This window comes from Girardinichthys multiradiatus, chromosome 9 (genome assembly GCF_021462225.1).
Source record: "Girardinichthys multiradiatus isolate DD_20200921_A chromosome 9, DD_fGirMul_XY1, whole genome shotgun sequence".
In the NCBI taxonomy this organism is placed as follows: Eukaryota; Metazoa; Chordata; class Actinopteri; order Cyprinodontiformes; family Goodeidae; genus Girardinichthys; species Girardinichthys multiradiatus.
Genome location: NC_061802.1, coordinates 35,146,582 through 35,159,384, shown reverse-complemented (window position 1 = coordinate 35,159,384; position 12,803 = coordinate 35,146,582). Strand labels below are relative to the sequence as shown.

The window sequence follows — 12,803 nt, the reverse complement described above, 5'->3', positions numbered from 1 at the left end:
ATCAGGTCACTGTGCCTCTACACAACGTTTTACACCCACAGCGATAATCTCATGGTGTATACTAAAGTTCACATCCTGCACTAGATGATCTATATTGAAACACACCTAAAATAATTTACTTAACCTATTCCTTTTTTTTACTGTTGTGTGTTGATTTTATGAAATAATAATCTAACTAAAAATAAAATAAAAATTATAAGACTTAACCTCAGTCTTGCCAATAAAGCACATGTGGTGTAATTGTGATACTTTCCTAGTCCTGCATCTTGGAATGTACATATTTTTAAATAACAAAGTCCAATACCATGGATAGTAGCATCCCAGAGGTAAAGTTCAATTGTGACTGTGTAGTCTCTATACTTGGGTACATTTACTAAGAAAATGTATTGTTTTCAGCATAAGAAGGAAATCTTGTTACTCTTAAAGTCATCTACCTGGTCAGTGACATTTCAGAAGAGACAGACACTAATTCCAATAAAAATCCTGTGCTTGACTGAATTGCGTAGCTCTGTGCTTAACAGGTGATGGCTGCTAGCAAGCTGCTAGGTGTTTTATGGAAGTCTTAGTTAAATTATTTATAGCTTCCACACATTATTGTACATCTGCCTTGAGTTTTTACTGCAGGTCAGATACAACACATTAGGTAAATAACAAGTCAACATTGCCTTCCCATGCATTTGACACTGTAGCATAAATAATAGTATCAACTAAGCCAGAGTTTTTGGAATGTTGAAGATTTCTGTAGCATTAGCCCTATGGTTATCACAAGCCATTTACTGTCGGGGTTCCATTAGTGCCAAAAATATGTATATGTTTATGTGTCTATGTATATGTGAGGTGCTTATGTCTATGTATGCTGTGTATGTGAGGTGCTTATGTTAGGTGCTGATGTCTATGTTAAGTGTATATGTTAGATGCTTATGTTAAGTGTATATGTTAGATGTACATGTTAGATAGATGCCTATGTTAGCCCACCCCCAGAAAAAAAAAAACTAAACAGATGGGGGTAGTCATTATATATGGAGAGCTCATTAATTCAAAATGAAAAGAAACACTATTATAATTATGAATAAATACTCCATCCAATAAATAAATGTCCCCATGAAATAAAACAAAATATATAATAGAAATAATCTTTTTTTACTTTGTCAGGTATTTACTTACTTCCAGATTTATGCATTTAATATTTTACAATTTATTTCAAGATTACTCTATTTAATAATGGTATTTTATTTTTGATACTTTTATTTAGTAAAGCTACTTTAGGTGGGACTTTTATTTTTTAACCCCATTGTGTCTAGCAATCTTCAATGAAAATCCATGCTCTACATCAGAGATCTTCAACATGGAGGTGACACCATATCTGTACTTCGGTAACCCCACACTGGAATAAAATAAAAATAGTTGGGGAAAGTCACTATAGGCTTTATTTGCAAGAATATGTTCCTTAAAATAATGAAATAAATCCACAACCAAAACTGCTCATCTCACAAATTACAAACATTTTGCAACCATAACTGACAATCATGAAAATAACTTTTTTTCATTTTAACTGAAAATGCATTATTTTATTTTATATCGCAGACAAACTTAAACTGATGTCAATGAAACTAACCTTTGACCTCACACACTAGAACAACAACAACAAAACAAAAAAATCAAGTTTGATTCTAAAGGAATCCAAACGTTGGAGCCTGTATCAGGCCAGACTCCATGTAGAGCAGAAAGCTGTCATAGGTCTGGTGGATGGGGAGGCGCAGAGTGACCTCACAGGTGTTCGCCTCTGGATACAGTTTTCTACTGCCATCATCACATTGAAGAAACTCAATGGTTGGACGTCGGGGAAACCCAAGTGGGGGGATTGAGTTCAATCCTGAAACAAACACTAATATTTGTTCCAGTGTCACTGGTCGTGTTCCCTCTATAAAAAGTAAAACACAGAAAGTAAAAAATGTTACATTGACATTATACTGTGGTTTCTAAGTGTCCTAATTATCAATTGATTCTTTAACTGGTTTCATAACAATAACTACATACATGAGAAAGGCCGGACATTAAAACAGGGATGGCATTTACAGTAAAGTAATTTTGATATTTAAGTATTGATCTTTTAATGCACTCAATCTACAAATATCTTCTGAGCAATGCAATACCTGTATGTTGAGTAAGCAATAAAACACTACCTCCACTCCAGCTGGAGTGGAGGTAGAGAGACGTGTAGCTTGTTATGTTTTGCTCCACAGACAGTGCTCAACAGACCACCTTGTGGTGAAATTACGCTTATTGCTTCTTTAAAGAGTTGATACATCTATTGTAATTGAAAATGTCCTGTACAGATTACAGTGTTATTCATGTTAGTTGGTCTCTTAGAAGGATGGGTCTAAAAATGGAAGCATGAAATCTAACACAGTTCATAAAAAAATAGAAAAGTCATTATCAAAGATTAATTCTAATTAGGCACGCTCATCAAATGCCTGAAGGAAAACTACGGTATAATTGAAGCATCCAATGTGAAGCCATACTATCCACCTCAATCAGCCAGTTATTCCAAAACATGACTGTTTGGTTCTGTGCTCTGCGCCTGTTGCTTCCTGGTTCAGCAAAAGATACACTGAAAAGATCCAGGAGGTCCTGGAGCTGAAGGGCTTTGGGTCCACCCACAAATAGTGGTTCCAGTTCCTCTATGTGGCTTCTTATTTTTTCAGCAAGGCCCATGGCATTCATCCCATCCACAAATCTAACCAAACAGAAGAAAGCAAGGCATTTTGTGTTAGTTTTCATATATGACCTGGCAAGAATAACTTAAAATGTCTAGATTTGCTGTTTCCCCTTTGGCAAAGTAATTTAAAGGAAATACAAAGTGTAGCAGAATATATAAATTAGAAACCTACACAGAACATTCATATCATAATGTTCCTGCATGAAGCAGAACATATAAGACATATACAGAACATATAAAATGTAAACATGTAAAATCTCTCTTTGAAGTCATTACAAGAGCGTTTACCAAAGAAAAGCTCTTACTTATGTTCAATTGCATAAATTTAAATGGGCCATCTCATTTTCCCACTTTGACATAAAACATAATATTTAAGATCAAATATAACATTTCGTTTTTGTTTACTGCTCCAAAGCTTTCTGTGTCCTTCCTTCGACATATGCCCTTAGAGCTTGTTGTGTAAAGTACTCCTTTTCATCCAGACTTCGGAGACCCGCAGAACAGCCAAGAAGACAAAGAGAACCTGAAGCCTCCATTATGGCATCCCGTGCTTCTGCCAGAGTTTCTGCAGTTATTACCTGTGTAACAGCAAATGGAGAAATAATAAACATACACTTAATTAGAGCCATTCAAGGAAGCTTATTTGGATGACCAAATGTGATATTTGTGAGCAATTTCAGTTCCAATATGTCATGACCCCACAGCTTATAGACTTTTTTTCAATACCCTCCTGGTCTCATACTCAATTTACCCAAATATAACAGTATTACCTACCCTTTGCAGTTGCTCCTGCAGTTCTCTGTCATCCACTTCTTCAAGAGTGACTGGGGGTGTTGGACGACTGGCTATGCTGTGGTATAATCGGCGGGAAAAAAATAAGGGCTTGATTCCTCCATGGACAAGGGCCACACTTATCATCTGTCCCAGATTCCTGTAGTCGCCATTATCTACACCTAAAAAATTAAAGTGAAACCACCAAACACATGGACACAAGAAAACAGTTTATCAGAATTGACATCACAGTGCCAAAAATGTTAAAAACAAGCAAGTGACTTCAAATTGTAGGATAGTGTGGCATACTCCGAGACACCAAGGACAGATTCTTGTTGTAGTCGGGGCCATTAAAAAAAGAGCTGTCTTTTATTTCTGTGATTAGCAGGCGAAGGAACTCCCTAGTTGGCCCCCCGTCATCCACAGCTCCCTCTGTTACCCCGGCAGTGTCGACAAAGGTAACATTGAGCCTATGCCAAGGAGAAAATCTTTGTCTTTTGAATGCTCTAAAAGCACTTTCAAGAACAGAGTCCCTCATCACATTGACATAGTTAGACCGAGGAGGTGTCCCTTCATCCACCAGACTGGTAAGACTTTGCAGTATTGCAGCAGCACCCAGCCTGCAATGGATCCAACATTTAACCATCATTATAATTGTGCTCAAATTTGATCAAAGTTGTACTTGTTACTTTTGCAAGTGTGACATGTTGTATAGACTCCATACCCCTGTAACATGTCTAAATTAAAGACTATGAGCAGCTGAAATGTATAGAGGGTGTGAGATTTACGTCAAATTTCCACTTACTCATTTTCAATTTCTGCAGTGGACTGCGTGTCGATGTTGCTGATATTTGGTATCAAAATGGGGGACCTATGAAAAACAAACAATAAGGAACGGTATAACAAACTATAAGGTGACTTATTTTATGGTTGTCCCCTTGATATCTACAAATGAGGGCTGGACTTCATGTGACCTTCTCGAAATTTTGTAATTGTAGCCGTCCAGCTGTGCGATGTTTCAACACTTTTTCAACAACATGCTGTTGTCTACAAAGGAGCTTATTGGCAAAAATCACATGGTTTGATCATGAATAGAACAATAATTGTCCTGGTTTAAAAACAATGTATTTAAACAGTCCTCCTGTGGGAATATTTTTTACTGGAAAACAACCATGATCAAACAGCAACTTGCAAGATCTGTAGGCTGGACTCGTTGGAAGAAAAGAAGGGCTCGCATTAATACTCAGAGTAGGTTTGTTTTAAAAACTGGCCGAGCTACCGCACCCTGTTGGCGGTCAGACGCTTCGGAGTACCTCCGGTCCTTGGTCCCCAGAAGCAATCCGTTTTGAGAAGCCCTTCTTAAAAGGTTGAAACTGTTGTGGAGGCCACTGATTAAGTAAGTCTTGAAAATAACTGAATAACAATAAACAATAAATACTTAAATTTTCCTCAGTTAGCCCAAAAAATAATTCAGGGGCATTTAGCAAGATTATATTTTTAAAATTAATGTAAAAATGCACTATCTGTACTTCTGCAGATTGACAAGATGAGGTTTCAGTTTCCTGAAATGACAAACGATATGGAAGACAAATAAAATGAATTGTCAAATTATTTTTAATTATTTAAGACATTATAAAAACTGGCATTTGCCTACCAAACCGTTTTCACATGTTTTCACAGTTCGTAGCTTTATTTGTATAATTAAAACTGCAAAAACCACCTGGAGGGACAAGATTATGGCTGTGGCAAAGTCTTCATCGTCATCACTTTTTGTACTAAAAGAAACACATGTAACTCAAGTTATGCTCTGTCATTATACATTTTCAAAAAACCAATTAACCAACACTTATTCACAGACCAGTTATTATAAGTTGTGTAACATGTAACATTTATATGTTCAGTTACAAAGTACAGACAAATTTGCATATGTGCACACAAGATATGCGCAGAACAGGTAAACCTACAAGTTTTATATGTTTAATTACTCTGATCATTACTACTATGTCTTTTCATAACCATAAAATACAAACCGTTCAGATCAGTTGTGTTGCTATTGTTATGGTAACTGCTGTATTCTTATATCCCAAAAGTAGTATTGTTCAATTTGCAATAAGAAAGTTGGTGTTTTTGTTTCCAAAAAGGAACATACCCTTCCTCTGGGCATTCTGGTGACCTCTTCAGACAATGTTTTTCATTTTTTTGGCTGAAAAAGAGTATATAAAAATAGCTTAATTTATCATACCTTGGATTACAGTGCTAGGCATTGCAAATAACAATACAACCCAGAAAGAGATCAGCTTACTATGTATCACTTAGATTTTACAGAATGCATAGTCCTTCAACTGTACATCACAAACATACCAAGTTCTTAAGCATCACACAATTATTTTTCTCACTAGCACTCATCTCACATAAACACCAAAATATAAAATATATAGGGTCAATACCATAGATGAAAATGTCCCTGCAGTTTAAATAGTGGAAAGTCCTTGGAACTTAATCCAGTTGATGAACCATGGGTTATGGTGCTGGACAATCTCTCTTCCAGCATGGAAGTTGTTCTTTGCATTTGGTGCAATAAATGTTGCAAGTCTGTGGCGCTCCTGCAATTTCACAGAAGGAACAGATTAAACTAAAGACAATTGGTCAAATGAAAATGCAAGAGATCACATCATATCAAATCATTGTATTTATATAGCACCAATTGGAGACATTTCATCTCGACGCTTTACAGTGCGACACACTGGTTAAAAATTCTTCTATCTAAGGAAACCCAGGTGATTGCATCACGTTAGTGGCTTGGCAGAATTCACTTGTCCTGGATGAGCATGTTGCAACATTGGAGAGTTACTTGAACTTGTGTTGTTTACTTTACAGCAATCCCTCATACCGAGCATGCATGTATTGACAGTGGAGAGAGAGGAAACCTCCCCTTCAACAGAAAGAAACCTCCAGCAGAACAAGAAACGGGCAACTGTCAACAACCAACACCCATATGGTCGTGGCAGAAGGCACATAACAATTCTTTTGTGCTTTTTCTTTCTTATGCCACTACAAAGCCAATAAACGTCATCTGGAAGTAGAAAACAACAATTTATCACAGCACTATTTTACCATTTTTTTCTGGCTGCTACACTAACTGATAAAAAAAATGACTTGATAAAAAGAAAAATTGGTTCACCAAAACAGACCGATATGTTAGACTCATCATCTTATAGTACATCTATGAACTGTCCAAAAATCCTGGGATAGACTAAAATACTATTGGATAGAAAACAAGTATTAAGTACAGTAAATAAAAATGAAACACTCACATATTGTCCTTATTGATGTTTTCCATCTTTGGCGTATTGAGGAATTGCTTTCCCTAATTAATAAATGCACAAAGACAAATGAAAAAGCCAGCATTCAGTGTGTATTACATCTTAGAGGTAGTATTTTAGGAGGCAAAATTATATCAGAAGTTGCCGTCATTAATACATATCCCAGTTAGTTCAATGACGTTACTGATTGACTGTTTAATAGATTGGTTGATTGACAGATTACAGACTACTTCCAAACTGTACATTAATCAGTCTCATGGAAAAAAAATTACCCACTATGCCTATCAATTAATAGTGTAAGAAACTTCCAAATTATTCTTTTTCGTGTTTTATATTGGTAAATGTTAACAGCAGCATTTTATTTTTCATTGAAAAAAATCCTGGATGAGCATGTAACAACAGTTGGCATTCACTTGCATAATGTCATCATCTCAGCTTGGACTCCTGCTTTACTTGCACTGCCATACTTGCACAATGATCACCTGCACTGTTGTACCGCTCTGGCATCCTATACTGCTCTACATTTAGTCTCACTCACTTAAAACTGTGCACATATATTTATATTATATTGTAGATATGTTTATACTGTTTAATTTGTATTGTATTGCACCGACTACGCCGAAACAAATTCCTTGTATGTCCAAAAACGTACTTGGCAATTAAGCTTTTCTGATTCTGATCTTTTAGCAATTCCTCACAGAAAGAAATGAAGTGTGTGAACAATAAAAAAAACAAGCAGCAGCAAATTGAGATTCATCATTTTTATATTCAGGAAAAAAATAATTTCGTTTCCTTTAACATTAACATGTACTGTAACTCAATTAAGTTATCTCCGTTTAGAAAAAGATCCCAGCCCTACAGCTAGGGGGCGCAAATCTCCCTCTTACGTGTTCGCCGCCATGACATTGAAGTGACTAGTAGCACAGCGCGGACAGCGGCAGGCTAATCTGCAAAAACTAAATAACGAGCTGAAGACTATTTAAAACACAGTATCGATACTGTAGACTCCATCTCGAATTAAAAAACAACAGCAAAGGTAAATAAGTTATTGATATCTTAGGCTTTGTGAAAGATATGTATGGCGGCTAATTTCGGCTGCTAATTCCAGAGGTTTTGCAGGTAGAGAAATGATATTCACACACTTGGAGAGAGTGGAGTTTGGGCTTTCATTTCTCCATTTAATCTAGTCGCTTATTCATGGAATTGTGTCTTTTTTTTTCAGTAAATGTTTGCAACAATTGTGCTAGCGGAAGTGCTGCAGTCTCCTTTTACCAGATGCGCAAAGTAAAAGTAACAATAAGTAAAGGTTCTAAAATTGATTTAAAAGTTAAAAAAAAAATAAAAAGATCATTTGCAGTGAGCCGAAATAACTAGTTTGTTAACTGTACCAAATTGAAGGAGTTCTAGGCACACAACTTAGGTATTACGTTTTTACTCTGTTGCTCAAAACCAGCAACGTTTCCCAGTTTAACGTCTTCATCTCCAGACTCCCTCAGGACACGCAGTTGACTTCTGTCGTGTTCCCTCCAAAAATAAAGATACTTTCTGTGGTATATTTCATTTTGCATATAGTAGTAAGGAGCCACTTTGATTGTATAAGGAGTAGAAAGAACGGATCTTTTTTGTTAAAATTCAGGGAACAAAAGTAAACGGTCGTGCGAAAAATAATTGCCTCAAGCACAGATAACTTAAAATGTCACTGAGGGTGCAGTAATAGCACTTTATGACTTCCTACTTCTGCAAGTTGGTGATGTTCATATTTAGCCCATGAAAAAAAGTCCCGACTTTACATAAAATACGGGTTAACAACATTAGTTTCAATACAATTAATGTAATCCTTACTATTTCGGAAAATCATACAGTTACCTTCTTAAGGAGGAATGCCACATTGGTTGGATGAACACTTGGTGCAAAGCAGACGGATTGCACTGACTGCCAATTCTTAGTGCTTGGAAAGAGCGCCTAAAACAGAGAAGCCCGCGTAGAACGACCAGTATTCAGAATGCTCCTCCCACTTTCACATACGTCACTAGTCACATGACAGTGTCTGGGCCAATGGATAGAAGTTAAATAGATGGATAAGCAGCTGAATAGATATGTAGATATGCCATTCTGCAGAATAATTTATTATAAATAGGTTTTTGATACCTTTTTTATACTACCAAACAATGAATTTAATTTGTTGGTTCAATTTGTTGAATAATTTGCTTATTAATGGCTGTCTATGTAAATAGACAGCCATTAATAAGCAGTTGGTGTACATGTACCTTGCACTTTTTTTGTAATGTGCCTTTGTAATGTAATTCACAGTTTTAAGTTATAACAGAGAGGAAAGCAAAGAATAGAAAACTCTGGGGTCTCTTTTTTTAATGTCCATCAAGTTACATCAATGGAAATGCAAAAATTAATATGTAACAATTACAACACACTTTGTCCAGACAGAAAAATTCCCACAATATGGTAACTCACATTCCCAGAAACCAGAGCAGTTTATTAAAACATTATAGAAGTAATGCCAGAGGGTAAATTATTTGTGTGTGTGTTTTGTAATAGTTTTATGCTGAAGTTAAATGTGTTTGGTCTTTAGCGTCCGTAATCTCTCAAGTTCCCTGAGCCAGCTAGTATTCAGGACATGGACACCCTCCATAGCTTTAACGTCAGACAGAAAACCTTGATCTTTGATTAAGGTTATAGTTAGGGCTGACTCAGGTAATATGTCCTTTTAGGACTGCTGTTATGGATGGAAACTGTTGGAGGCATAAGAGACTGCTGGCCCCTTTTTTCTTCACCCTGTGTTCTTTGTTCTCCATTTGTGTAAAAACCATTATTGTCATCAGCTTCATGTCTTTCCTAGTCCCTCAGATTCTGTTCCTGGACTCTGAAGTCTGCATTTCGCTTTTTTCTGTCCTGCTACCCAGAACCGATCGAGTAAGATATCCATCCATCATGAAGCTGGTTCCAGCGAAGGATTTTTTGCCTTCCATTTCTTCTGTGAGGTAATCCAGTATTTGTTTTGTTATTTTGCTTTTATTGCTGCTGGCTAACAATCCTGTGCTGTTCTTAGTGGGCCAGTGGGTCCAGATAAACAAGATTGACTGCTGTAATTTAGTGAGAGCAGGCCACAAAAACCTGCATTTAGAACGAAGAAAGAAAACGTCCTTGAGCGCTATAATTGTCACTTCAAAACTACAAATGATTAATGGTCATCAATGTTGGGAGTTACTGTATTACATAATAACTGCGTTAGTAACTGCGTTAGTTTTTCCTTCAAAAGGTAATCTAAATAATTACTTTTCATATTGGAAATGCCGTTTGGTTACTTGTAATTTAACACAGTGTGTTAAAACTCAATCAATCAAAGCGACTTTTCATAAGCGTACTCTTTCTGCGGTGTGGAGAGGTTTTTACAGAATGTATTTACTGAAAATCAATAACAAACTAAAACAAATGGTAGCTGCATTCTCACAGAAGAAATGCTAAATACAGTAAAACAGATAAATATCTATTTACAGCAGTAGAGATGTAGGTCTTTGGAACATGAGTACTCTTTGTAAGCTTTGTTTCATATTCCTTATTCTCAGTCATACCCTGGTTATTGAAAATACTTAAAGAACATTTAATCCATCTTGCCGAAAGACAGAACAATTTTGAATGCAATTGATTCTTTCCTATTTTTATGTGCTTAGCCCACAGGAAGACCCACATACCAGAGAGCTGTTGATGTTTGTTTACAATCAATGCAGGCGACTGTGTGACCAATTTGAAGCCCAGCCTCTGCAAATGGATCTGGAGTTCCTTAATTTTCATTATGAGGAACTGTACAGACTTCTTCTGAGATGTGTCCACCATCAAATATTTTCAGACCTGGAAGATGTACTGCAGAGCATGCAAACAGTGTTGGTTTTACTAGAGGGAAAGCATCAGCCGCTACATGGATTTAAGCCAGCTGTGCTCAGAACTGGAGGGAGGGGACGCCTTTCCTGGGACATTTCTGCTGAGCAACTTCAGTTTTTTCTTGAATTTGACTTTACTGTTAGGGAAATTGCACATTTGTTTGGAGTCAGTTTCAGAACTATAAGAAGGAGAATGACAGAAAATGGTCTGTCAGTGAGAATGTACTACAGCAACATTTCCACTGAAGATCTTAGAGACGTAGTGTCTAGTTTCATTCAGCAGTTCCCTGATTCAGGAATCAAAACGATCAGTGGATATCTCAACAGTGTTGGACTAAGGTGAGCATTTGTCCAATGTCAAAACAATGATGGCATGGAAACCACCCAGTTTTCCTTATTTATTATTTTCCTTATTATTTTGTGTTGGATTATTAAGGGTTCAAAGGTCTCGTGTTATTGAAACCCTGAGAGTATTGGATCCTGCTGGCATGCTGTGTCGAGGGCTTGGAATAAACGTTATTCCAAGAAGAGTGTACTCTGTACCAGCACCAAATTCTTTATGGCACATTGATGGAAATCATAAGTTGATTCGGTGAGTCCTTATCTGGTGAGCTCTGTAGCAAGAAAACGTTCTATAGTGAGGTACATTTAAAATTTTTATTTTTTATTTTCATACCTGCAGTTGGAGAATTGTGATCCATGGAGGAATTGATGGGTACAGCAGAAAGATCATGTACCTCTGTGCCAATAATAATAATAGAGCCTCCACTGTATTGAGCGCCTTTCTTGCCGCAGTCCAGCAATTTGGGATTCCAACAAGGGTTCGCAGTGACAAAGGAGGGGAGAATGTTGACGTCGCTCGTTTCATGCTTGAACATCCACAGCGAGGACCAGGTAGGAAGCACATTGACGAACAGTGAACATTACAAATATTTAATTTATGTAAGAACTTCATTATTTTCATGTTAACATATATTTTTCCATTGTCATCTATGTTTTTATACTACAGATAGAACAAGTTTCATAACCGGACGGAGTGTTCACAATCAGAGAATCGAACGACTGTGGAGAGATGTCTGGTGCTCAGTGACTGTAAACTATTATACAGCCTTTCAACATCTTTACAACTCTGGTGTGTTAAATGTAGACGACGAGCTAGACCTCATTTGTCTACATTATGTGATGCTTCCCAAAATTAACGAACATTTACAGCTGTTTAAGAAAGCTTGGGATCGTCATCGCCTTTCTACAGAGCACGGAAAGTCCCCCCAGCAGTTGTAGATTGAAGGACAGATTATGGGGGCTCATCCTATCACTGAACCTGTTTGTGAACAAGTAAGTAAACAGATCTTTTGTGTTACCTTTATAAAGAAATGCATCATTAAGGTTGTTTCATAAAACAAACAAGTTATGTAAAATTTGTGTCAATGAACAATGTAATTCCTGCAAACTCGCAATCTTTTAGGCTCAGTAAATTAATATAAAGAGACATAAGTGGTATAATGAAAGAATATCTCTAAGCACTATATCCCTTTGTGTAGGGAACTCTGGAGGATTATGGCATTGACTGGGAAGGACCAACACCTGTTGATCATGAAGCTGCAGTTGATGTTCCAGAAAATCCCATGCCTCTACAAAACCGAGTATTTGAACATCTCCGTGAGAGAATAGATCCTCTTCACCCTAGTACATGCTTTGGGATGGATATACTAGTGGAAGCCTTGGAAAGTGCTCGACGAATATTCCATGATGTGAGGGACCGGGTCGGTCAAGCATGAGGACACAGAAAGAATTTTCAAGGAAAATGGGTTTTATTTTCCCAAAATAACAAAATTCAAACAATGATTACAGGGTCCTTAAAAGAGGTCCAATGAAAAAGGAGCAGGCATCAGCTGAGTTGCTACTGCTAGTGACTTCATGTTCTTTTGAAAATCCAGTTCATCCTGTCTTTTAAAGCATAACTACTTTTCTGTATCCAGAGGCGAACACCTGTGAGGTCACTCTGCGCCTCCCCGTCCACCAGACCTATGACAGCTTTCTGCACTACATGGAGTCTGGCCAGCATGATACAGGCTCCAACGTTTGGATTCCTTTAGA

General features: G+C 37.0%; 2 protein-coding genes across 6 annotated transcripts; one reads left to right on the top strand and one right to left on the bottom strand.

Annotated features, from left to right (window-relative positions):
* Window positions 1-1,404: 1,404 nt before the first annotated feature.
* LOC124874221 (G2/M phase-specific E3 ubiquitin-protein ligase-like) lies at window positions 1,405-8,789 on the bottom strand. 3 transcript variants are annotated; one of them, XM_047375497.1, is made up of 10 exons: window positions 8,680-8,789; window positions 6,805-6,857; window positions 5,938-6,093; window positions 5,640-5,693; window positions 4,296-4,361; window positions 3,800-4,110; window positions 3,494-3,672; window positions 3,125-3,297; window positions 2,530-2,737; window positions 1,405-1,921 (listed from the first exon to the last, which is right to left on the bottom strand). In XM_047375497.1, the coding sequence occupies exons 2-10, from the start codon at window positions 6,828-6,830 to the stop codon at window positions 1,904-1,906; spliced, it is 1,191 nt and encodes a 396-aa protein (XP_047231453.1). In that variant the 5' UTR covers window positions 6,831-6,857; window positions 8,680-8,789; the 3' UTR covers window positions 1,405-1,903. The 3 variants fall into 3 exon arrangements, with proteins under 3 accessions (XP_047231453.1, XP_047231452.1, XP_047231455.1); XM_047375496.1 differs by having other exon boundaries at window positions 1,405-2,737; XM_047375499.1 differs by lacking the exon at window positions 1,405-1,921 and having other exon boundaries at window positions 2,610-2,737; window positions 3,163-3,297.
* Window positions 7,561-12,576, top strand: LOC124874219. Of its 3 annotated transcripts, none has more exons than XM_047375495.1 (7): window positions 7,561-7,849; window positions 9,732-9,809; window positions 10,500-11,045; window positions 11,143-11,298; window positions 11,389-11,600; window positions 11,716-12,041; window positions 12,248-12,576. In XM_047375495.1, exons 2-6 carry the CDS (start codon window positions 9,760-9,762, stop codon window positions 11,985-11,987), a joined length of 1,236 nt encoding a protein of 411 aa, XP_047231451.1. In that variant the 5' UTR covers window positions 7,561-7,849; window positions 9,732-9,759; the 3' UTR covers window positions 11,988-12,041; window positions 12,248-12,576. The 3 variants fall into 3 exon arrangements, with proteins under 3 accessions (XP_047231451.1, XP_047231450.1, XP_047231449.1); XM_047375494.1 differs by having other exon boundaries at window positions 9,668-9,809; XM_047375493.1 differs by lacking the exon at window positions 7,561-7,849 and having other exon boundaries at window positions 9,597-9,809.
* The last annotated feature ends 227 nt before the right edge of the window (window positions 12,577-12,803 follow it).